At 45.7% G+C, this 27,442-nt stretch overlaps 1 protein-coding gene across 1 annotated transcript; it reads right to left on the bottom strand.

Annotated features, from left to right (window-relative positions):
• Positions 1–4,896: 4,896 nt before the first annotated feature.
• On the bottom strand, positions 4,897–25,475 carry LOC117550636 (histidine--tRNA ligase, cytoplasmic-like). The gene is given in 14 exon segments (XM_034223071.1): positions 4,897–5,261; positions 5,500–5,622; positions 5,624–5,647; positions 6,078–6,194; positions 7,549–7,812; positions 7,949–8,076; positions 15,268–15,361; positions 15,858–15,956; positions 16,140–16,247; positions 16,353–16,478; positions 16,928–17,023; positions 21,829–21,948; positions 22,506–22,595; positions 25,241–25,475. Coding segments are annotated over 14 exon segments (1,539 nt in total). The 5' UTR covers positions 25,331–25,475; the 3' UTR covers positions 4,897–5,201.
• Positions 25,476–27,442: the final 1,967 nt, after the last annotated feature.

A 27,442-nucleotide genomic window follows, 5' to 3' on the forward strand; every position in this document is an offset into this window, starting at 1 on the left:
AGTCCAAAAAGGGGAAGTCGGGCGGACGGCCCGGGGGTAAGGCACAGGACCAGGAAGGGGTCTCGGGCGGACGGCCCGGGGGCAAGGCAGAGTCCAAAAAGGGGGACTCGGGCGGACGGCCCGGGGGCAAGACAGAGTCCAAGGTGGGGACCATGGAGGGGCGAAGGCAGCGGCAGGAAGAGTCAGGGGGCCGGGCCCGAGGGCGAAGGCAACGGCAGGAAAAGTCAGGGGACCGGGCCCGAGGGCGAGGACCGCGGCACTCAGGGGGCCGGGCTCGAGGGTGAAGACCGCGGCTCTCAGGCGGGGGGGCTTGAGGGCAAAGACCGTGGCTCTCAGGGGGCCGGGCTTCGAGGGTGTGAAGACCGTGGCTCTCAGGGGGCCAGGCTCGAGGGCGAAGACCAGAGAGCTCCGGGAGGCCGGGCAGGAAGGCGCTGACGGGACAGTGCCGGAGACCGGGCAGGACCCGGTGTCGGAGCTGGTGGGACAGGCCTCGGCAGGATCCCCCACGGAAGAGGACCAGGACACGGGATTTGCAGGATCCCCGGCAGGAGAGCAGTCGGCGGGGCCTCCAACGGCACAGTACATAGGATTGGCAGGACCCCCGGCAGGAGAGTAGACGGCGGGACCTCCAACGAGACAGGACAAAGGGTTGGCAGGACCCCCGGCAGGAGAGTAGTCGGCGGGACCTCCAACAGCACAGGACAAAGGGTTGGCAGGACCCCGGCAGGAGAGTAGTCGGCGGGGCCTCCAACAGCACAGGACAAAGGGTTGGCAGGACCCCCGGCAGGAGAGTAGTCGGCGGGGCCTCCAACGAGACAGGACAAGGGGCTGGCAGGACCCCCGGCAGAAGAGTAGACGGCGGGACCTCCAAGGGGACAGGACAAAGGGTTGGCAGGACCCCCGGCAGGAGAGTAGTCGGCGGGGCCTCCAACGGCACAGGACAAAGGGTTGGCAGGACCCCCGGCAGGAGAGTAGACGGCGGGACCTCCAACGAGACAGGACAAAGGGTTGGCAGGACCCCCGGCAGGAGAGTAGACGGCGGGGCCTCGAACGGGACAGGACAATGGGTTGGCAGGACCGCCGGCAGGAGAGTAGACGGCGGGACCTCCAACGGGACAGGACAAAGGGTTGGCAGGACCCCCGGCAGGGAGAGTAGTCGGCGGGACCTCCAACGTGACAGGACAAGGAGCTGGCAGGACCCCCGGCAGGAGAGTAGATGGCGGGACCTCCAACGGGACAGACATACGATTGGTAGGACCCCCGGCAGAGGAGTAGTCGACGGGACCTCCAACGGGACATGGAGTTGGCAGGACCCCCAGCGGAACCTCCAACGGACCAGGACATTGGGTAGGGACTTGAGACGTGACTCGAGAGGGGACTCGAGAGGAGACTCGAGAGGGGAACTAGAGAGGGGACTAGAGGAGAGACTAGAGGAGGGACTAGAGGAGAGACTAGAGCAGGGACTAGAGGAGGAACTAGAGAAGGGAACTCGAGAGGGGAACTAGAGATGGGACTCGAAGAGGGACTAGAGAGAGGACTAGAGGAGGGACTAGAAAGGGGACTAAAGGAGGGACTAGAGGAGGGACTAGAGGAGGGAACTCGAGAGGGAACTGGAGAGGGGACTCGAGAGGGAACTGGAGAGGGGACTCGAGAGGGAACTCGAGAGGGAACTGGAGATGGGACTAGAGAAGTGACCTGAGGAGGGACTAGGGAAAGGACTAGAGAAGGGGACTCGAGAGGGGACTCGAAGAGGGACTAGAGGAGGGACTAAAGGAGGGACTAGAGGAGGGAACTCGAGAGGGGACTAGAGAGGGGACTAGAGGAGGGACTAGAGATGGAACTCGAGAGGTGACTCGAGAAGAGACTAGAGATGGAACTCGAGAGGTGACTCGAGAGGGGACTTGAGAGGTGACTCGAGAGGGGACTCGAGAAGGAACTTGAGAGGAAACTGGAGAGGGGACTCGAGAAGGAACTTGAGAGGAAACTGGAGAGGGGACTTGAGAGGAAACTGGTGAGGGGACTCGGGAGGGAACTGGAGAGGGGACTCGAGAAGAAACTGGAGAGGGGACTCGAGAGGGAACTCGAGAGGGAACTCGAGAGGGAACTCGAGAGGGAACTCGAGAGGTGACTCGAGAGGTGACTCGAGAGGTGACTTGAGAGGTGACTCGAGAGGTGACTTGAGATGGGACTCGCGAGGAAACTTGAGAGTTGACTGGAGAGGTGACTTGAGAGGAATCTCGAGAGGAGACTCGAGAGGTGACTTGAGAGGTAACTCGAGCGGGGACTCGAGCGGGGACTCGAGAGATGACTTGAGAGGGAACTCGAGAGGAGACTTGAGAGGGGATTCGAAAGGGGACTCGAGAGATGACTTGAGAGGGAACTCGAGAAGAGACTCGAGATGGGACCTGAGAGGGAACTCGAGAGGAGACTTGAGAGGGAACTCGAGAGGGAACTTGAGAGGGGACTCGAGAGAGGACTCGAGATGGGACCTGAGAGGGGACTTGAGAAGAGACTCGAGATCGGACCTGAGAGGGGACTTGAGAGGGGACTTGAGAGGGAACTTGAGAAGAGAATCGAGAGGGGACCTGAGAGGGAACTCGAGAGGAGACTTGAAGGGTGACTTGAGAGGTGACTCGAGAGGTAGCTCGAGAGGGAACTGGAGAGGATACTTGAGAGGGGACTTGAAAAGGAATTTGAGAGGGGACTTGAGAGGGGACTTGAGAAGGGTCTTGAGAAGGAACTTGTGTCGGTCGGTACGCCGACAGGACACGGGGAGCTGGCGTCGGCTGGAGAGCCAGCAGGAGACGAGGTGCTGGAGTCGGCCGGTACGCCGACAAGACTCGGGGAGCTGGCGTTGGCCGGTACGCCAGTCCTGGAGCCGAAACTGGAGTCGGGACCATGGCTACTGGGGCCGGTACTGAAGCCAGAATCATGGCTGTAAGGTCCGGTTCAGGAGCCGGAAACATGGCTGAATGGGCCCGGCTCTGGAGCCGGAATTGAAGCCAGAATCTTGGCTGTAAGGTCCGGTTCTGAAGCCGAATCCATGGCTGCCGGGACCGGTTCTGGAGCAAGGACCATGGCTGCTGGGGCCAGAACTGGGTCTGGAACCATGGCCCTTTGGGCTCGTGCTGCCAACCTGGCCTTGCGACTCCTTCCTTTAGGAGCCGTTTGGAGGCTCCGTGGACCTCCAAAGGCCAGACGAGTACCAGCGAATGGCTCCTGGACTGTAGCAAACACTGGGTGAGAAGCAGGGGCTGACGCCAGACGGACCACACCGATGCATGTGGTATCAAAACGGGAGTTGGGAGGCCTGGGGCTGTCAGGCAAGGGATAACACACCGTGAGAAAATCCAAAATCCTGCCCGATAAGAATTTAACCAAGCCTGGCTTCTCCATAGTAATCCGGCGTGCCTCTGCCAGAACAGCCTCTCGCTGCTGAACCCTGGACGCTCCCAACCATCGATACGAGCAGTCATCCAAAGCAAAGGAAAACTCCAATAGCTCCTGCTCAAAAGGATCTGCTGGGCCCATATTATGGTCGGGTTGTAATGTTACGGTGGCTGTTACGGTGTGCAGGAAGCAGGACCCAAATGCAGATTAGAGTAACAATAATTCCTTTATTTCAAGGCTAGATATAGTATACACAAAGACAGCACGGAACACTCACCGATGAACTGGTCATAACACAAGACAACCCGACAAAGAGAGACAGAAAACCCAGAACTTAAATACACCCAGGACTAATCACATAAACACGAGACAGGTGAGGAGGGAGGAGAAAACACAGAGGTACCAGGTGAACACAATCGGGTAATCGGGGAGGGAAACAGACAGTGGCGGAAAATTGACTCGGAAGACATGTCCTACCAAGGAAGCGTCCTCGACATTGAGAAACACCCCCCATGTCTCCACGTCCTCCCTGGATGAAGCCCAGCCTCTTCCTCTCAGATCTGCAGCGCTCCAGTCACCCTGATGTGAAGCTTGTTGCACCCACAGAAAAAGATCTGTTCAAAGCACTGGAGAGGTCAAAGAAGATGACTGTCAGTGCTTCCCTGCAGGTGAATGGAGGAAGATGGTGTCCTCTTCTCCACTCTGCGTCAGGATTAGCCTCTCGGTTTGTAGCCACCCCAAGTGTATATATAATATAAATAGCATTGTTTTGATACAGGATTATTGCACCAGATTCACAACATCTGCCGTTATAGCTAAAGAATCTGAAAATGATCCTGATCCAGCTGTTAGGATGTGTCTGAAAGACTTGTTTCACTGATAGTTCCAAAATAATTTACAAATAGTCATCCACATAGGAACAAGATGTAAAGAGGAGGTTTTGATTGATTGGCTAAGAGAACTATTTATGTAATGCATGATTTCCCTAAATGTGGCTGTAGTGTTTTAATCTTGAGAAGGCTGCTTTGACTATTTTTGACAACAAGCTGACGCTATTTATTACAATAGTAGGCTTTATTATAGGAGTCAAATAGACTGCACCAAATGAAATGGTATCAATATTAGTCAAGAAAATGATAGATGCCTGTTCTTTATCAGTTCAAGGTGATATTTTCATGTCAAACTCCAATGATATTCAGTTTACTAGCAGGAAAGAAACTCATTGTGTGTTCCTTTTTCTAAAAGGATTTCTATCTTTCAGGTCTCTAGTGGAATAAGATAGCATTTTAAATCCTATTGAAGAACTTGCTTGATTTCTATCACATGTTAGTTACATTGTGTGTAGTAAATGTTGATCTGAAGAAATGTGCTCTTCATTATTAAAAAACATCCAACATGATTTCCCGTTGTCAGCACCCTCGTAGATGCTGGTAAACCCAGTCTGATAAAGTAATAAACCAAAACAGGCTACATGCCACCTAAGTACAGTAAGTGAGAAACATCATATTGTTTTAAACTGAGAATGTCAGTGAACACAAGCTGCTGAGCATTGAGTTTATTTCAGACACCTGACAGTACAGCCATGGAACAAATGAAAGTGTTAGAAGCTGAGATGGTGCAGGGAGAAAGTACACGTCTTAAACAGAGCAGAGATGGAGCTGTACAAATGAATGTAGCAGCTTTGTAGATAATAATAACTGATGCGTTCCTCACAGCAGCTCCCTGTTATACAGTGCTGACACTGAAGGCATGTCGACATCATTGCAAAGGAGTCTGTTTGAAGGTGGCGTGGGGGGGGCAGGGGTTAACGTCTAGGCCTCAGAGGTCCTCCTCTTGATCTCAGTTATCAGATCTGCTCTGGATATATCAGCCTGTGGGGAGAGAGCAGACAGTGAGGTTAGTCCTGCAGCATCTCAGTCTTACGGCCCTGACACACAAACAGACAGACACATCCAAATATATTGGCCCTCAACCCCAAACTGCTCCCAATGGCCAACACTGAGCCTGTACGGCTGCCTCTGCATGATTGTGTGTGAATGGTTGAATGGTAATAAAAACATAAAAAAACCATAATTTGGTATCCTCTTTAATAAAGATGTGTTCAGGTACCTCCTCTCTGGTTGCCACGGTGCGCAGCTTCACCATCCCATCCTTCAGCTCCTGCTCTCCCAGGATGGCCACCAGGGGGATCCCAGAGTCCTCGCAGTACTGCAGCTGACTCAGCAGTTTGGGGGTTCTTCTTGTAGATTACCTCTGCCTGGACACATACACAGCATTCAGTGTGACGAATAATACAAATCATATTTTTAAATGACAGCATGACAAATGTCAACTTTCCACACCAAAAAGTCCAGTCTAGTGCAAAGGTGATAGTAATACTTTTCAGAAATCAGACTCCAGACTTACGAAGCAACATTAAGTGGAATCTGCAAATATAACACACACACACACACACACACACACACACACACACACACACACACACACACACAACACACACACACACACCACAACACACACACACACACACACACACACACACACACACACACACACACACACACACACACACACACACACACACACACACACACACACACACACACACACACACCACACACACACACACACACACACACACCCACACACCACACACAACACACACACACACACACACACACACACACCTTGATGCCAGCGTTCCAGAGCTCAGTGAGCAGTTTGAGTCTCTCCTCCAGCAGGTTCTTCTGAGCAGACACCACCATCACTTGAACCTCTGTGGTGCGGACCCTCTGTGCTGAGGCCTGAAACACACACACAGTTAGTGTGACAGCAACACACGTATTAACAACATAGTGTGACAGCCAAACACATATCATTAACATACTGTTACAGTCTGACTGACAGACACACACACTGTTACAGTCTCTCACACACACTGTTACAGTCTCTCACACACACTGTTACAGTCTCTCACACACACAGTTACAGTCTCTCACACACTGTTACAGGACTCACACACACATTTACAGTCTCACACACACACAGCAGTGCTTCTCAAAGTGTGGCCCGGACCACTGGTGGTCCGTGAGCGCCCCCTAGTGGTCCGTGAGTATATTGGTAACATTTCACATTTGAAATAAATAAATACATTTCAGTTTTCCGCACTCTCGCAAGAATATCTCCGCAATGGAGCGAGGTTAAGTTTCACTTTTGATTGCATGATATAGCCCAGATAAACACCTTCATCACACTTGCTGCCACTTGTTTGTACCATTTTCAGGCGATTTGTAATCTGTTCTAGAAAAACGATGCGTTTTTTTATATTTGTGAAGTTAGGCGGTCCGCGAGTGTTTTTTTATTGGTTAAGTGGTCCTTGGTATGAAAAAGTTTGAGAAACACTGACTTAGAGTCTCAGGGTGCATTCACACCTAATAGTCCGCTCTCTGTTGCACACCAGACCACAGTTTGTTACATTGTTTCATTTTTCAGAAGGTTCAGTTTGCGTTCACACGGGAAAAACTCAAACGGACTATAAACTTTAAACACAAGTCATGTGCACGGAAATGCTGTTCAACCATTGGTCAGACATTAAGGGCGTAAAAACGCAAATCCCGGCCATTTCTACCGGAGCCTCCGCCATGGAGCATCGGCAGGTTATTCTCATGCTGCTGTTAATCTGGAGATCAACAGACACTAGCGGCCCGCGCATATGATTATATAATCAGACAGCGTCCGTTAAAAAACATTATAACACATATAATGAGAGACGTTCTGCAGTAAGGAGGGGCGTTTCACCAACGACAGGTTTTGGTCTTCACTCTTTAACTAAACAACCGCGGATGTCTTAAAGGATTCTTTCGCTAAAGATTTTGAAGACATCCGCGTTCTTGTGACACGTAAATACTACGCTTCCTATGTTTTGGTGCGGACTGCGTTCACACCAGCAATGAACCGCTCCAGAGTTCACAAGCAAGCGCTCGGAGACCACGTATTTTAGCGGACCAGAGTCCGGTTGTTTAGTTCACTTAAGAGGTCTCGGATTGTGTTCACACCGACCCAAATGAACCGCACCAAGCGGCTAAACGCACCAGGGTTCGATTCAACCGGACTATACAAGGCAGGTGTGAACGCACCCTCACTCACTCACAGGATTACCTCGGCCTTCTGCTCCATGATGGAGAAGATCCTCTCGATGCCGATGCTGACCCCCACACATGGCACCTTCCTGCCCTTGGGGTCAAACATCCCCACCAGCCCGTCGTACCGGCCCCCGCCCGCTACGCTGCCCACGCTCACACTCTCCTCTGCACCAGAACCATTCTGGGCTTCAGCAGCGATGCCCGCCTGAGTCAGAAACCCCTCGTAAATGATCCCTGTGTAATAGTCCAGACCCCGGGCCAGACTCAGGTCAAACACCACCTGCACAGAATGGAGGAATGAAAAGGTAGCAGGTTAACAGAGAAGAGAGGAAAGTAGAAGGTATGATAAGGAGCTTTAACACATTGTTGACTCCAGTGAACAAAGTGAATGCTGGGAAATATATCAGGTGAGTCACCTTGTCCGTGACCTGGAACAGCTGCAGGTAGCTGAACAGCAGCTTAATGTCCATCAGCCCCGCACTGGCCTGCTTACTCTGACACATCTTCTGATCCTGCAGGAGGCGCTCTGCCAGCTCCATCCCACCTGCAACACAAACACAGCTACATCAGCACCCACCCTGTTGGAATAAGGTCCAGCACTCCCCCTCTTTAGCTCTGTTTTAGTGTATAGGGGGCTCCGTGAGATCAGCGCTGCTCATAATAAATCATAACCGTAATATATTTTCTCTTTTCATTCTTTTATTCTTTTTAATTTAAAATATCAGAATATAGTACAGTAGTATCTATCCTATGTATTTATTATTAATTTCAGATTTGTGTCTTATTGTAAAGGTTTATATTCTTACCTATTCCTGCAACTTACCTGCAACTTTTTGTCTATTTCACTTTTTTTTTTGCATTATTTGATGTCTTGTAATGTTATGTTTTATGTATCATATGTTGCATTGTTGGAGGAGCCTGGCGCACGGTTTAAGCGTGCCGTGCCAAACCGGCCCATTTTTGGGTTTTCACTAGGGGTAGTTCCGGCTAACGGGTACTGTTTCACAGTTTTCTGGCACTCCAAAATCCAGGTTCTTTCCGGGCCAACAACCGGGCTGAGTATGCTAAACTAGAGAGAGAATCGCTGGCAAGGGGGCTACAACTACAACAAAATTAACATATTTGACCGTGATTTAATTGTAATACACGTTTCAAAATGATGCCGAAGTAACAACATACTGATACCGGTTAGTAAAAACCATGAATTAATGCTTTGACAAGTCTGCAGACAGACGGCAGGCGAACAACCTTTTAAAATGCGAGACGATGACGAGCTAAAAATAGATTCTTGATAACGAAAACTTTGACGAAATGTATATTTAGTTTTCGTTGACGAGACTAAGGTGTTAATGGTGGACTATCAGACATTCAAAATGCAGGGTATTTCCCCCCAATTGTCCGTCTTGTCTGTCAAAATGCATCTTACGTTTCTAACTTGCAATATCATTATTTCCGCTCTCTTCACTCCAGAAGAGCGATCTCCCTGTGTCTCTCTGTGTGCCTAACAGACATGCTGCAGCGGCACACAGAGATCTGCCGGGGACGGAGCATTCAGAGAGTTAGCGCGTTGACACGAGCAGTCTGTCCAAAAAGCCGGCCAAAAGGCGTCATATTCAGTCGGAGAAATGCAGAATTTTCAACTTCCTTAACTCGTAGCTCTGTTGCCCCAATTACGAGTAACGTTATCACATCAGGTGCGCAGAGGTGGGAGAAGTACTCAGATCTTGTAGTTAAGTAAAACAATACCATAGTGTAGGAAGAGTTCTCAAGTAAAAGTATGATCATCAAAATATAGTTAAAGAAGCGACAGTAAAAGTAGTCGTTGTGCAGAGTGGTCCACTTCAGAATAATATATATGATATGTTTTCTAATGATTGATCATGAAAGTGTTCTCAAAGCTGGTAAAGGTGCAGCTAGTTTGAATGACTTTGTATACTGCAGGGTAGCTTGTGGATTTACTCCAGGTGGAACTAAAGTCTGATTTAACACTTGATTAGATTTCACATCATTCATCCAGATCTGTGAAGTACCTAAAGGTACTAAATACATGTAGTGGAGTAGAAGTACACCATTTACCTATGAACTGTAGTGGAGTAGAAGTACACCATTTACCTATGAACTGTAGTGGAGTAGAAGTACACAGTAGCAAAACATTTAAATACTCCAGTAAAGTACCTCAACATTTTACTCAAGTACAGTACAATATTTTTAACATAATTATATAGATTTCATTTATTTCACATTTAAATAAAGCAATTAATTCGGTTAACAATTTGTTAGTTTTTCCCTTTAAAAAATAACAAAAAGTAAATACAAGAATACCGTTAAAGTACCGGATCGATAAGCAGTATCGATAAGACTAGTAGTACCGTAGAAAACCTTAACGATACCCATCCCTAGATATTACACAAGTAAAGTGTTAAGAGAGTGAAATGTTGCTTTACGAATTTCAACACTTGATGCTGTCACCTTGATTCCAATGTCAGAAACCTGTATTTGCCTAACTGAATGAGTTTAAAGAGAGAAAACATTTGGACTAAAAGTTGATTAAAATGTAATTTTTCATCGACTAAAAGTTGACTAAAACGTTTTGAGTTTTCGTCGACTAAAACGTTTTGAGTTTTCGTCGACTAAAACTAGACTAAAACATTTGGAGTTATATCTCTCACAGGCTCCGCCCTCTACTGGACTCTATGGGTACTATCTTACCCCGCGAGCATTCTCCCACTGAGACTTCTATAGACGTAGCCGGCCTTGGGCGGGCCTACCTGAATGCGCGCGCATCACACCGTATAAAAGGAGGCCTCGCCTCCTGACTATCATCCTTTTCTCTTCAGCAGCGGAAGTGATTTCACGAGAGACTGAGAGACGTTTGAAAGAAGAAGAAAGAGATATCATACCTCCAGGGAGTCGTCTCAGCGGCCTGAGCATGTTAACTATGAAACAGTTACTGGGGCTTGTGCAGCCAGGCGATTGGTTCACCACCATCGACCTGAAAGATGTGTACTTTCATGTAGAAATTGCTCCAGAGCACAGAAAGTGTCTGCGTTTTGCCTTCCAGGGGATAGCCTACGAGTACAACAGACTACCGTTGGGCTATTCCCTATCCCCACGCACGTTCAGTAAATGTGTGGCCACTGCGCTTCAACCGCTGCACGCCCACGGCTGTTTTGCACAGCACAATTGATCACACAACTAATCAGATTGGGCTTTGCGATCAATTGAAAAAAGAGCACCCCCATACCTACAACAGGCGTTGTAGTTGGGAGTGGTGCTCGATGCAGACGCGCTACGCGCCACCCTGTCAGAGAGCAGAAGTGCGTCCCTTCTCCGACAGCTTTAACTGTCATGCAGACTTTGAGTCTCATGGCGGCTGCTCACATTGTGGTCCCGCTGGGGTTACTGCATATGCGCCGCCTGCAGAGGTGGTTCTCCAGCCTGCGTTTGGATCCCAAGAGGCACAAACGGCGGCTGGTGACCATCCCCCCCTCAGTGGAGGGCAACCTCCGGTTTTGGGGGTCCCCGGATCACCTCCGGAGGGGGTCTCCACTGGGACGGATGACCTCCTACATCACAGTGTCACGGACGCATCCAGAACAGGATGGGACCTGCCTGAAGAGGACTATACGTGGGCGCTGGGCTCTAACAGAGTTTCGACACAGCAACCTCCTAGAGCTACGGGCGGTAGTGTTAGTCCTCCAGCATTTCATGCCCCTAATTCAAGGGAGACATGTATTGGTCAGGAGCGACAACAGCACCACAGTGGCTTATATCAACAGGCATGGCGGAGTCCGCTCCGCCGCCTTGTTGACCACAGCGGAGAGGCTGTGGTTATGGGCATCAGAGGTGGTTTTATCTCTGAGAGCCCTCCATATCCCGGGACTGGAGAACAGGGGGGCCAACCTCAGGTTGAGGGGCGGCCCTCTGCCAGGCGAATGGACGCTTCACCCAGAGGTGGTGAAGCAGATCTGGGCCCAGTTCGGGAGAGCGGAAGTGGATCTGTTCGCCAGCCGGCGCAACAACCACTGTGCCCTGTGGTTCTCCATGGCCCTGGGCAACGACCCGTCCTTGGGGGTGGACGCGTTTGCACACGAGCCATGGCCAAGGAAGCTGCTATACGCCTTTCCACCGCTGCGTCTCATTCTCCCTCTCCTGGGGAGGGTGAGGCGAGAACTAGTGGCTCCGGACCGCGTCGGGGCGCCCTGGTACTCAGAGATGACACAGATGAAGGTGGGCCAGCCCTGGGCGGTTCCCCAGTTCTGGGGAGCGATGTCTCAAGAGGCAGGTGCAATCGGGGCGTTACCCACTCTCGGCCAACCTCTCCAGTGACTCCTGAGAGGGACAGGCTGAGACAGGGTGGATTGTCTGACAGTGTTATTCAGTCTATCCAGGCAGCTAGAGCTGGATCCACCACAGCCTGTTACAGACCGAGGTGGCTAGGATTCCAGCGAGGGTGTGAGGAGAGGAGAATAGAGCCCCTATCTTGTGAGTTAGGCTCTATTTTTTCCTTCTTACAGTTATTGGTGGACAGAGGGCTTGCGCATTTAACAGTGAAAGTGTATGCAGCAGCCATCTCGTCATGCCATGAGGGATTTGGCGGCAGGTCAGCCTTTAGTCAACCACTGATGTTGCGGTTTTTACAGGGGGTCAGGTGGCTGCGCCCAGTAGTGCACGCCTCCACCCCACAGTGGGACCTGCCCCTAGTGCTCGGAGCTCTGGTCTTAGAACCATTTGAGCCTCTGGAGCTCTCCTCCCTAAAAGCACTGTTGTGGAAGACAGCTTTGCTTCTTGCCTTAACGTCAGCCAAAAGAGTGTCCGAGTTAACCGCTCTATCGGTGCACCCGAGCTGTTTACGGATTCGGGGTGACCGGAGCGGCGCGACACTCAGACCGAACCCCTCCTTTGTGCCCAAGAGCCTAAGGAGTGCGTTCAGGTCAAGGGCTATTCAGTTAGGGGGTTTTAGTCTTCCCCCCCATGGTGGGGCCAGGGAAGCTAGACTGCACCTCCTCTGCCCGGTGCGTGCGCTAGCATGTTATGTGGAGCGCACGGCTGCCCTTAGACGCACCGAACAGCTGTTCGTGTGCTTCGGGGGCGGGGTGATCTGGAAAGCTCTGTCCAAGAAACGCTTGGCAGGCTGGCTCTGCGAGGGCATTGCTCATGCCTACGGACAGGCAGGGAGAGCCTGCCCCACGGGGGCTCGTGCGCACTCCACACGGGCTGTAGCTGTGTCAACAGCCTTATTAAACGGTGTGAGTGTGGAGGATATATGCACAGCGGCGTCTTGGTCGACGCCAGGCCCCTTCATAAGGTTTTATCTCTTGGACATGTCTGGCTCTTTCTCCTCGTCTGTGCTTGCGGGGGCAACACAGGACTGGTATGGGGGGGGGGTGGGGTTGTGGGTCAGTTGGCATCTGACCCCCTCCCCGGACGTAATGCGCCTTCGCTGTTCTCGGGCCCTCTGAGGGTCCCGGGATGGGCGAGGGGCGCGTTGGGCCCTTACAGGGCTGGAGGGCTGCTCTCCCCCAACGTTTTCGTCAACTAAAACTCAGGCATGAAAACGGGTCAGGGGTGAAATAGGTGAGAAGGATATTATCCCTCTAGGGGGGTCCGGGGGCATGCTCCCCCGGAAGAACATTTTGAATATTCCATATTTTAAAGCATCAATCTGATGCATTTTGAGATGCATTTTTTTGCCAACCTGGGGATAGCTGGAGAAACTTAACTTCAGTCATGAGTAAAAAATATTATGGCCTCCTTACTAAGTATTATCAGGGATGCAAACTCATCAGGTATGGAAAAGGTGACAAGGACCCGAGCCCCCCGCCCCCACGGAATATCGGCTTTAAAATGAGGAATAACAGAGGATTTTAGCAGTCAAAACAACTAAAGCAGCAGTGTTAATAATAACAGAAACGCTAAAGAGTCACTTCTAATAGAAATATATAAAAGCATTTATTTTAATTGTGTAGCAGTCAGTTTATAATTTTGGCAGCACTGTTGAGCATTTTGAAAATCTATTGTCATGCCTCTGTGCAAGGCTTAGTCTTTCTATCTTTATGGCATCTGGTGTAAAGTAACTAAATTCATAAACTCAACAAGTACTATAGCCTACTTGGGTACAATTTTGAGATACTTGTACTTTATTTAAGTATTTCAATGTTTTGCTACTTTGTTCTTCTTCTCCTCTACAGTTCAGAGGTAAATGGTGTACTTTGACTCCACTACATGTATTAATACCTTTAGTTACTTTACAGATGTGGATGAATGATGTGAAATCTAATCAAGTGTTGAATCAGACTTTAGTTCCACCTGGAGTAAATCCACAAGCTACCCTGCAGTACACAAAGTCATTCAAACTAGCTGCACCTTTACCAACTTTGAGAACACTTTCATGATCAATCATTATAAAACATATCATATATATTATTCTGAAATGGACCAATCTGCACAACGACTACTTTTACTGTTGCTACTTTCACTATATTTTGATGAGAATACTTTTCTACTTTTACTTGAGGAACATTTTGAATGCAGTACTTTTACTAACAGAGTATTCCTACACTCTGGTACTTCTACTTTTACTCAAGTACAAGACCTGAGTTCTTCTACTTCTACTCAAGAACAAGATCTGAGTATTTCTACTTTTAATCAAGTACAAGATCTGAGTACTTCTACTTTTACTCAATTACAAGATCTGAGTATTTCTGCTTTTAATCAAGTACAAGATCTGAGTACTTCTACTTTTACTCAATTACAAGATCTGAGTGCTTCTACTTTTAAGATCTATATTTATACCACCTCCGTTTATAGCCTATGAAAAAAAAACTATTAGAAAACGAAGGCTAAAGCTAACGTTAGCAGATAGTGACAATGTATGCTAGCTAGCTAGCTCAACGATAATATTGCGACAGAAAAACTTTTCAGTGCACATCACACTCTGTGCTCCGACAAGGAGCTCTGCTCTGAACACCTGAACGGCCCGTTCTAACAGCTGTTCACCAGCGGTCCAGTCTGTACCAGTGACTCCGGGCCGCACAGTTAATATTAACGAAGGTAATGTGGCTGCTGAAGCTAGACCATCATCGCGGAGCAGCAGAGCCGACAGGCAGGAAGACTCGAGCACACAGCTCACGCTGCATTATAATATATATAAAAAAGAACACCATGAGTGTCATGACGGCACATAACAGCTCGCGGCCGCAGATTACTCCGGGTCCCAGACCCCCCCATACCCCAAAAATATTTTTATTGCAGATCTACATGAATCACACAAACGACCTATTTTGGATTCAAAACCGCGAATTTAGCCGAAAGGTGAGTGATTTTCATGCCTGAAAACTAGACTAAAACGTTTTGAGTTTTCGTCAACTAAAACTAGACTAAAACTATGAAGGATAGAAATGACTAAAATGTGACTACAACTAATAACCATTTTCGTCTAAAGACTAAGACTAAATCAAAAACAGCTGCCAAAATGAACACTGCATTAGACTGAAGAGTTTCACTGCCAAAGCTACGCTCTAGCTAATGTGCTTATACATGCAAACCTTTGAAACAATGCCATTCAGAAATTCCCACATGCCTTTTTTTGTCCAGGAAAAGGCCCAAAACTAGATGCTGTTTGATATAATACCATAGGAGAATAACCATAGCTCCAATAATCTCATGAACCCCTGTTTGGAGTGAATACTTTACTGACAACATGTCACTGATGTCTGTGAGTTGGGAGTCTCACCCTGTAAACTGACGTACTCCCCGATCTGGTCCGCAGCCTCCTCTGAGAGACCCTTCTCACTCACCATCTCCTTCCTCACTTCCTCCCACGGCATCTGGGTTCAAACAACATAAGGAGATATTGATGAATGACAGAGAAGGTGGAAGAAAACAGGGTTAAACTCGTTTGTCTCATTATAGCGACATTTTAGCATGCTCTACAATATTTGTACATGTCCTTCTTGAGAACTGAGTTCATAAAAGCTGAGTATTTGCACATAGGAGGGCTGCATAATTAATCGAAATTACAATATGGACAAGTACACTATTCAACTTACAGGACATATATTATTGAATACTTGTTAAAGTAAGTATTGTGGAGCCGCAGGGATACCCCAGCCTGCAAATCGTATTCTACTTAACAATACATATTGTTTGGTCCAGATCCTCAAAAGAAAAAGCCCATAACCATTGTTTCATTTTATATTTCAAATGTTATGAGAATTGGGATGCAAAATGATCAATCCATTCAGTATCGTTTATCATATGGCAATTTTAGTCGCAAAATCATCTCAATAGGTTTTTGTTTTTTTCACATGGTGCAGCACAAACCTTGTCCAGTTTATCCACTGTTGAACAGATGGTGCGGAACTTGTCATCTGGAACACCACACACAGCGAACATCCCGTCCAGGATGCGTCTGTCGTTCACCTGCACACGGAGGACGTGGTTATCACAGTCAGAAAACCATTATGATTCCCACAGTGGGAAAAACTAAATAAGTAGCAGTCTTCTGAAGAGAAAAATGCATACTGCACATCAGAGTGATTATCTCTTCCACTCGTCATATCTGCGGCTTCCCTATAGCCATTTCCCTGAATTGATGGGACTAACCTTGATCCGGAAGTCTCCGATGTCCAGCTCACTGAGGATCTCGTAGACGATCTTCAGACACTCAGCGTCTGGAATCATGGCGTCATACTGCCCTGCGATGTCAAAATCCTGAAACACACACAAATTTGAGTGCATAAAACCAGGTCAGCTTTTAAAGATCTAACAGATCCTCCGGTATGCGGGTCGTGGTGCGTATGTATCAGGATGACTCACACACTGGTAGAACTCTCGGTAACGTCCCCGAGTCATGGCGGGGTTGTCACGGCGATACACTTTAGCGATGTGGTAACGCTTGATGTTTGTTATCTTGTTCATGGCCAGGTAGCGAGCGAAGGGCACCTGAAGGACGGCAGGTCAAGAACAACACTCTGCTTTGAGGACTAGGCTAAGTTAATGTAGCACCAACATACAAGACAAATACAATTGTTACAATTAAAAAGCAACCTTTGTAACAAAACAACAAAAAAATGATAAAGGGAAGTTCTATATTTCATAAATAAATTAAAGTAAACTCATGTGATAAAGGACACATTCTTAATCTACACAATCACACCCTGTGTCCTCCTGATTAGTAACAGGATATTCAAAAATCCATTGTTGAGAAATGAATGTTGCTCTACTGTTAATAAGAAGCATCTTGCTTGTTTGATGCATTAATGTGTTAAATGATAAAACATTTAGAGGCAACAAAAAGTATTTTCTCCCTTTCGTGAACCTTCAGTTAAGCAGATTAATGATCCCTTATATAATAAAACACCTATGTGAATATGGTGCAGTAGGCAGGATACAGTGAGGTCATATCTGAGGGACAGCAGCTCTCCTCCTTGGTCCTTCAGGTCGTAGATGAGCTTTGAGTCTTCTCCATACTTTCCTGTCAACGTTTCCTACAGCACAGATAATCACAAGATCACATGATTCAAATCTTTATGTTTTCAAAGTGTTCAGCTAATCGTTGTCACGTGATGTCACGGCCCCATGGGAACGCCCACCTGGAGGGCATTCCACCACAACCAGCACTCATCTTTACCTCATAGTGAGTCAAAAGGTCAGATGGTTTATAATAAGACACAAAAAGTAGAGAGGAGACCAGCTTGGCTGTGTCTTTGCAGTATGGAGAGGTGGGGGGGGGATTCCTTCAATTAGACATGTGAGCACACTTCCCCTAAACCTGACAAATAGCATACATGTCATATAACACCAACTCCTCCTTTTCCAGTGTTACATGATCTAAAAATGGAGAAGTGAAGGTGTCCTAAAACCTCGATACATGTCAACATTTCCAGTTCCTTCTGTCAAAAATTAAACAGTTTTTGGACTTGGCTTTGGTAAAACGCATGAAATAAGGTCGGTGAGCTGAGCTGAACATGAACATGAACATGAGCTGAAGTGGTAAACACGAGCTGAAGAGATGTCCTTTAGTGATGTGTCGGTCGCGAACGAGACGATTCTTTTGAACGGCTCTTTGGTACGAACGAGGGGAACCGAGTCGTACTTGGTGAGAGCCGTTCTTTTTATCGTTCAATCGTTGGTCCGCACTCACTGCCTGCCAAAATCCACTCGCCTTTTAAAAAGCTTGATTTTGTTCCCCACACGTATTCTGTGAAGACCCGCCCCTACTCTGATTGGTAGGTTTCAGCACGAGGAGTGAGATGGGGTGGGTCTAACGCAGTGCTTCTCAAAGTGTGGTCCGTGAGCGCCCCCTAGTGGTCCGTGATTATATTGGTAACATTTCACATTATAAATATATAAGTTAATTTAAGTTTTCCGCACTCTCGCGGGAATATCTCCGCAATGGAGCGAGCTTAAGTTTCACTTTCGATTGCATGATATAGCCCAGCCAACACCTCCGTCACCTGTTTGTACCATTTTCAGGCGATTTGTAATCTGTTCTAGAAAAACTATGGGTTTTTGGATATTTGTGGAGTTAGGTGGTCCGTCAGTGTTTTTTTATTGGTTAAGTGGTCCTTGGTATGAAAAAGTTTGAGAAACACTGGTCTAACGGAATACGCGAGAGAGAAGTCATAACAAGTGGTACAGGACAGGTAGACGACGTGTTTTCCAGATGGAAAATGAGCCAAACGCGAATCCAAACTATAACATATAATAAGTACCCTGTATCAAGATTGATGCAAAACAAGTGAAATTTGACCTTTTTAGAGAGATTTAGAAAAATAAAGTCTAAGCGGACTCACCTCTGGGTAATTTGGGAACCATCGGTTCCATTTGAACTTTTTCACTGTAAAAATCATTGTATTACTTTGAATTATCACTATAGGTATTCATTCCATCCAAATACAACTGTTGTGGAAAAAAATAAAAAAAATAAAAAAAATAAAACATAGGCTTACTCTTACAGTGAGCCTCTGAATTAGCCCCGAGCGAAAAATGCTAACCTATTACAGCACCGAAAATCACTCCTCGCTCCCTTATTACTTATCCTAGCTGCACATCCAACACATTGTTTATGATCGCAAGGAGACACAGAATCTAACGGTGCCCACCTGAACAGCCCAACACTGAAAGATACAAACTCGCGACGTTATCAACAAAAACGTACATCAAAACAAATGGCGCTAGCGCTAATGCGCTAGGCTAACAATGACTTACCTTCCTCGTTGTCTGGTCTAAACTGGTCTTCAATGGCATTAAAACGATAAAAACGATGATGTAGTTAATCCATAGATTAATATCCAATGGGGCTGTGTCCCCTTTGAAATGTTCTGATAATCTATAAGCAATAAAACTGCAATTCCGTTATCTGCTGTCCGCTCTGTGCGCTCTGGGTCCTCCTGCAATACCTGCTTCTTTACGCTGTAAACAATAAATGAAGTGGGCTGCGTAATGTTGGCACGCTGGCTGGCATTCTTTATAATTTGCGCAGGACCATATCTCTGGAACCCATTGGTCGATTCGTGTGATTTACACCTTTTTCTTAACCATCAGAACGTCGAAAGGAGCCAGTTGAGGTGGTTCGAGCACCTAGTTAGGATGCCACCTGGGCGCCTCCCTAGGGAGGTGTTCCAGGCACGTCCAGCTGGGAAGAGACCAAGGGGTAGACCTAGGACCAGGTGGAGGGATTATATCTCTTCGCTGGCCTGGGAGCGCCTTGGGATCCCCCAGTCAGAGCTGGTTGATGTCGCCAGGGAAAAGAAAGTTTGGGGCTCTCTGCTGGAACTGCTACCCCCGCGACCCGACCACGGATAAGCGGGAGAAGATGGATGGATGGATGGATCAGAACCAATAGAATCGATGGGCAGTTCCCAAATCTACGTAAACATTACCATAGCGGACGTAATAGAGAAGCAAACGAAGCATATCTGAAAGTGCAAGCCTGGAACGGCAATACTTTATACCGAGTATATTGCCATAAATATGATGATTGATTATCAGTAAAAAAATTCTACGTGACACAAAGACATTGGATTAACCTTGAGATGCGTTTTTATTCTGTTGAACACAACTTTTGATCACAAATCAAAAAAGGTAAGACGTAATTATTGTAATATTTTTGGAACCGGATGTTGTTTACTTTCTCTTTTCTGGCTGATAGATCCAGGAATTCGAGGTCGGACAGTGATGACATTACATGTGTGGAATCTGTGGAGTCTCAGCTTTAAATCGTATATCTTGTTTGTGCAGTTAAGATAGTAATAAGGGCATTTCTACCGTGTGTTGTGTGTAAAAAAGCGTTAGCATTAGTTAGCATTTTTTCGCTCAATGCTAATTCAAAGGCTTGGTATTACTTTTGTGTTTTTTTTAGCTAACAATTGTTCTTATTGTCAGTTAGCGGAGTTTCTTACCTTTAAAAGGGTATGAAACATTAATAGTTTCATAAATGTTAAGAAGCCCTGAGACATGTGAGAAAAAAAAAACTGTGGGAGGGGTCCACTGGGGGAACCTTCGGGCTTAACTGGTTAAAGGAACGGAGCCATAAGATCCGGCTCCCTTCAAAGAGCCATAATTCCCATCACTAATGTCCTTAGACATAAAATACGTCAGTAAACGCAGCACTGGGGAATTTTAAAAAGTCTGTTTCTAAAACATAGCTTGCAGTGTGCGAAAAAGTACATGTCCCACCGTCCGGGACGTGTTATTTACAATATCGGAGTAGATCTTTCAATTGACTTGTCCGGCGGACAAGTGACGGTTTTCGCCCTGATTTATTGATAAATTCAGTTTACAAAAGGCAGAACTCATTCGCAAATTGTACGTGTCCGCCATTGTTCGTTTAGAAATGTTAGTTTCGGTTCTGCTTGTCGATTCCTAAGGAAATGCATCTCGCCGCTTTCTGTACAGTTAGACCGGGATTAATAAGAGTTGTGAGGACAGGGGGCGGAGTCCGAGCCCCGCGGACCGCAGCTCTCTATGCTCCGTATCAGCTGATCGCTGCATCTCAGTCAGCCAGTCAGTCAGTCGTGAGCAAAGTCAGCGTTTTAGCTCCTATGTTGTTAATATTGACCACCATTTCCTTTATGAAGTAAAGCAGCCTCCCTGTCTGTGTCCTCGCGCTGTCCTCACCTCCCCGGACCCCCAGACTCGGAGGAGCACAGGGATGTCAGTATTGTTTATGAAGCAGGGTATAGAAAGTACATTATTGAAATTAAAATACTATTTATTTACTTTTACAAACAGCTGGGCAGCATGTGTATTGCAGGACATGTGTAAGCGTGCAAGCGTCTTTGAGTTGTAGAAAAGCGCTAGGCCTATAGGCTATACATATAATGTATTATTATTATTAGGCCTATGTGTTGGACATGTGTGGTTGGACTCTGTCTTACAGGCAGGTTGCAGTGTAACATCAGAGGAGACTGGGCCAATTGTACATTCTCAAACTGCACCACTTAGAACTAACTAAACAATGCAGAGATTATTTTTATATAATTGTATTCAATAACCGTAACGAAATTCAACAGTATGAAGTGATTTGTAAATAGGAATACAGATTTGACTTCATGTTTTCATAAATATATTTTTCTCCCAGTTTGTCATGGGACTTTTTTTTACCCTCTCAAAGAACCGGAATCGAGAACCGAAAATAACCGGAATCGAAAAGCAGAACCGGAGTCGTTAAAATCCAAACGATACCCAACCCTATGTGTGATGCAGTCAAATCTTACCGCTCACTTACGTTAGCGGTGTCATAAAAATGTAAAATACGATGGCGAAGAAGAAGATTCCAGTGGCCCCAATTTTTGTCCATTCTGGACAAGTGAAAAATGTATTCGGACAAGTAAATTGACAAACTCACTTGTCCATGGACAAGTACTCTCTAAAAACTTTTTCTCACACTGAGCTTGGTGGTGGTGACGTGAAGTCATGCATTTTGTTTATAGCTTAATGTTAGCTTTTTACTTCTGGAGAATGCAATTATGCTTTAAAAAAAATCACAGTGATGTTAATATGAAAAATATCAGATCTTGTTTTCTGCAATATTCCAAAATCCAATGGCAACAAATCACATTGTTTTATGTTGAGGTAACAAGTGAGATGCTTACTTCAGGGTCAGCACACAAAGATACGTCATCACTGCACTACTCTATGATCCTGCCCTTGAGAGGATAGATTCTGACATAAAGGTCAACAGGTACCATGGACAACATTAGACAGGCTTGTGCTGTAGCCATGCAATTCTTCATGTTAGCCGCCATGTTTTTGCTTGCCAAGAGTGAACGGTGATGTGAATATGTACCTTTAGTTCAAAAACAGGTGTGTCGATGGTCTCTGCACCGTGGCGTTTGAAGCAGCCGAGGATGGTGTTGAACACTTTTTCTCTGATGGCCATCTGCTTGGGGTTGTAGTCCCTCGTTCCCTGATAGAGAAACACATTTGCTGCATTTAAATCGTGACGATGAATTTTGAAATGTTTTAAAGAACTCTGTCAATTAGGCGTGCATCGATCAGCAGGGTTGTAGTGCTGAGGTCGGCGGGTAAAACTGAGAAATGTTGCCTTCAAGGTCACGGCTCTATTACTATACTAGTGATAGGAAGCTCATGTAAACAGAATGTGAGACAGCCATTGTTAGCTTTGTGGGCTTTAACTACTATGTTATGTTATAGACCTCCATGCTGGGGGGTTTGAGGGCTACATGTTATTATGTTACAATACATTAACAGTGTGATGGTGCTCTGTGCTTTTCTGATATTTTTCCAAGAAAGTTAATAACAATCTATGGATAGTAAACATTTAGCTGTATACAATTTTCAAATGTATTTTTTTCCATGCCAGATTGCAACTTTATACCTTTAAAATGGCATGTGTTTCTCCATGTAGATAGGTTTTAAAGATTCAAAGATACAAATCATATTAACAACATATTGCTGCAGTGCTCTGGTTGTGTGTTTGAATGCAGCAGAACTACGTCTTACCTTTGCCGTCTTGAGAACAAACTGGTGTTCTCCATCATCTCCTCCGATCTGAGCCTTCAGCTGCAGCAGTTTGGAAACCTCTTCATCGATCTGTAATACACACACAACAACTGTCAACACTTACTCTACAAGGTTTCATACATCACATACTGAACTGATCAACTAAAGCAAATTCAAATGTGCTCAAAGATTGAAAGTCAAGCGTCTGAGAAATACACAGCTCAGTTTGCCTGGATGTCAGAGGGCTGATGGAGGGGCAGACAGAGCCAGACAGACAGACAGAGCTGCATCAGAGCCAAAGTAACAACGTTTTTATATTCATTTATTTGATCAGGAATCGAATACAAATAATTGATTCCAATAGTCGTAAAAACACCGGTCAATCCCAACAACATTTTATTTCACACAGATCCATGAGCCTACCTGAGCCACAGTGATCCCAGGGAAAGAATGCAGAGTTCGGACACGCATCGCAGTCCGAATCAGACCCAAGCAAGCACGAACACACAACATGGCCGGAAAAAAATAAGTCCAATAATTGGACAGGCAAAAGTTCAGGAGTGTATCATGGGAACAGCAGTGTTCAGTGGTGTCGTACAGGAACAGCCACAGCAGCCAATCACAACGGTCGGTAGAGGTAGATCCAGGAAGTGAGTTGATCAGTAATGTCCAGGGGGGTTGGGTTCAGCAGTGAGGTAGATGATGGTGATGAAGGGGGGGGGTGGGGGGCAGGCCGAGGTCATCCGGGGTTAGCAGGAAGAACAGGAGAAAAGTGGTAAGCAACCCTATCACTGGGGCAGGGCATGACGCCGCATCATCATCATCATCACAGCGTGGAGGATAGAACATGAGATCACATGAGAGCGAGTCAATCAAAGAGGCCAGCCAGCATACACACACACACACACACACACACACACACACACACACACACACACACACACACACACACACACACACACACACACACACACACACACACACACACACACACACACACACACACACACACACACACACCACACACACACACACACACACACACACACACACACACACACACCACACACACACACACACACACACACACACACACACACACACACACACACACACACACACACACACACACACACACACACACACACACACAGGGGCTGCGCTCTGACACTAAAATCCAATCTACATGTCGAGTGCATTCAGTGTTTTTAGGGGTATCATTTTAACTCTTGTGTGGTCTTACTATGAACTTTTGTCCTCTCGGTTTGACTATTTATAAAGCATGTAGTATAAATAATCAAATCTGTGTTACACGTTTTAACGCAACTTTATACCTACTAATTATCACATGTTTTACTCTTCTTTTTTAAATGTATGGTCAATAGACCTCATTTACACTAAATCAAACCTAATTTCTGAGTTATACAAATCATTTTCTTTGAATGATTTTACAAAATTGACCCCAGAAGCTATACATTTGAAGTTTAACTACACTTGATGACTTTAGGTGTAATGTGGAATTAGCTGCTTCACTTTCACTTTTCACTTTCACTTTCGCCTTGTAATGTGTAAACTGGTTTACAGTCACACAGCCATGTTATTAGTAACTCCTGTTCTTTGTCCACTATAACAAGAAATGTCTGAGAAAAAGGCGTATGGAACTTTCCACTGTCACTTTCCATAACCACTGCTTGTTTTGCTGAATTATGTCCTGAGGTTAGACCCTTTGTGGGCTCAATGACATTTTGCCGGACAAAACAGCAAATAAATCAGACCAAACTAGACAAATAGTAACAGAGAAACATGGTGCAAACACTTACTGTAGCACTCTCTGTCAATGCTTTAAGGTTTTATTTGAAGTGAGGTTTATCTCACTTTAAATTCAAAAACATGCTGATACCTCCTCTGTGATGCATGGCAGATTATTGGAAGAACCAGTATTTAAATTGAGATAAAACTGGTACAGACTAGGATATATCTTTATTAGTTATCTTTGTGCCGGCTGATAATAAAGTATCAAACTAAAGTATTACATTGTCAGATTGCACTGTGTGTGTATAATACCGTAAAACATCTGATTAGCTAAAGATTAAGTGGTCACAGGCAGTGGTGGAAAAAGTATTCTGATTCTTAACTAAGTACCGCATCGAGAATGGTACTTAAATCAAAGTAATTAAGTATGATTAGGAACATATACTTAAAGTCTCGGGAGTAAGTAAGTACTCATTGCAGAAAAAAACTACAATTTGTTTAAATATTTTAAAGCAAAAGCAGCAAATCTTAACATTTAAGAAGTTGGAACTGTGAAATATTTTTTACAAAAAACTTCTTAGCAACATTGCTCCATATAGATTTTGTGTTGACCCACTAATGGTTCGAGTTACTTAAGTACCTAAAATGTGTACTTAAGCACAGTACTTGAGTAAATGTACTTATTACTTTCCACCACTGGCCAGTTTCCTGAACATGCTGATGACACGCCTGTAAATTATTGCATCACAATGAATGCTTCACAGAAGTGACAGTCCTGGTCAGTTTTTCCGAAAATGTCTCGTAAGTTTAATGGTGTTGGTCAGTGCGGGTTACTAGTCAGCTCTTCAGTTAGTTTATGTAGCGGTATCTTTGGCTGGCTAGCATCCCTGCTCTGTTCCAGCCCAACATGACATGCTGTTCACCGCATGTTAACAGCTCGCACACAGCACACAGCACACAGCACACCTCACTGAGATACTGACCTGCTCTTTACTAGCCTTCTCTGACTTCAGCTTCAGCACCACTTCACCTTGGACTTTAATCGCTTCTGGTATCTGTGCCTTGTCTGCCATGACTTTTCATTAATGGATTTGCACCGCTACTCAAACCACCGGCAACCCCGCTGCTGGCAAGGCTATGGAGGTAGTGATGTGTCGGTCGCGAACGAGCCGGCTCTTTTAAGTGAACGACGGGAGCCGGCTCTCGCCCGCGAACGAGCCATTTTTGCGGAGGGATCTAGATCGGCATGAAGGCACATTATGCAATATGCAATGTGCACATTATCCCGCTTATTACATGGCCACATTCTCAACAAAGTAACGACATGACTCCCAATATTAATGGAAATGCTTTTATGGATTTAGAAAATGATTTTAGTGATTTAAAAAATAGTTTTATGTATTTATTTAAATTGACATGCATCCGCTAAGAAAAGTAGTCCGTTGTTACTGTTTGAACTAACGTAGCAACGGCAGGAACTGCTTCGATAGTGTTTTTGAGGAGCTTTTTGATTACAGATTTGAAAACATCGTTGCTTGCTTTAAAAGTAGCACAATTAATTATGGCAAACCTTGGAAAGTATCTAGATATCCCTGCCCTAATGCCAAAGTAACGGGCAACTGAATATGTGTCGCCGTTTGATGTCTATGTCTGGACCGCTGCGTAAAAAGGAGGGTTTCTGCCCCATTACTTCTCTTCTTACTTCTATAAAAATAAAACACGGAGGACGGAGATTCTCCCCCTCTTCTGACAGCCCAGCAGCTGATCTAAAGCACGCTCCCCTCTCCTGCAGGGGGGCGTGGTCAGCTGCAGCTCACAGAATCAGCCCCCTGCAAAAACAGCTCTGGAAAGAGCAAATAGAGCGAAATGAGGCATGGCTAAAATGCAGGATCTTTTTGGTATTTTGAAAAACATATATATATTTATATACTTTATATAGGTCGATACAGTAGCCCCTTTTTTTTAAAATAGTTTTATAGGTGTTGCTATCTGTTTTGTGTAGCGTGGTTCTACAAGCAAGTCAATGCATTCATTGGGTGGTATCGGAGAGTTGCACGTGTCTGTAAATGCAATGAAAACAATTGGCCACAGCAAATCATTTATATTAAACATGTAATTTTTACTTTTGAATACTTCAGTACAATGGATGTATTGAATAATTTAAGTGATATGTGTACACATATAAATCATTAGTCAAAACAGGGATACATTTGATTTAATTAAAAGGTATAATAAGTGGTAAACTGAAGAGCCGTTTGGGAGCCGAAAGAGCCGGCTCTTCTTGGTGAGCCGAGCCAAATGATCCGGCTCACCAAGAAGAGCCGGAATTCCCATCACTATATGGAGGTATAGGCCGGAAACGATACACGTAATACTTCCGGGTAATATTTTCCAAGTAAAATCCTTATACTTAATGTTATAATTCTAAATCCCTCATAATACAATGAGATAAAAACAAACAATCGAACAAAACAAACCGAAAATGATACCCCTAAAAAAAACACCATAAATGCTATGATGAGAGTAACACCTACGTCACTTCCGGGCAAAAATTACGGCCCCGCCCACTTTTGGGGGAAAACAACGCTGTCATTTGAATGGCGGTCAACACAAATTCTGAAGTTTTTGCCAATCCGATCAAAAAAATTTGAAAACCGTCGATTTTTGGATCTTCAAAGAGCTCGATTACGATGGCCAGACAGGCAAATAATTACATTTGACAATCGGTCTTGATATATGGTTAAATTAAATTCAGTAGGCGAGGCTGTAATTTCTCCAGCTGTTACTCTCATGAGCGAGGCGGAACATAATAGTTGTATCATGCCAAAAAGCTGCTGTGTCGTTTATTGCACCTCAAACATTAAAAATAATCCAGAGTTCAGTGTTTCTGTACTTCCTCTAAGAAGAAAGGACAGTAACAGAAGAGCTCTGTGGCTTCAGGCTCGATCGCCATTCAAATGACAGCGTTGTTTCTCCCAAAAGTGGGCGGGGCCGTAAAGTGATGTTACTCTCATCTATGAAAATCGATAGCCTACTGCTATATTTAACCATATATCGAGCCCGATCGTCGATTTCTAATGGCTTAATGCAATTGTTTGCCTGTCTGGCCATTGGAATCGGGCTCTTTGATGATCCAAAAATCTCCGGTTTTCTTCCATTTCTGATCGGATTGGCAAAAACTTCAG

Source organism: Gymnodraco acuticeps, unplaced genomic scaffold (assembly GCF_902827175.1).
Source record: "Gymnodraco acuticeps unplaced genomic scaffold, fGymAcu1.1, whole genome shotgun sequence".
Lineage (NCBI taxonomy): Eukaryota > Metazoa > Chordata > Actinopteri > Perciformes > Bathydraconidae > Gymnodraco > Gymnodraco acuticeps.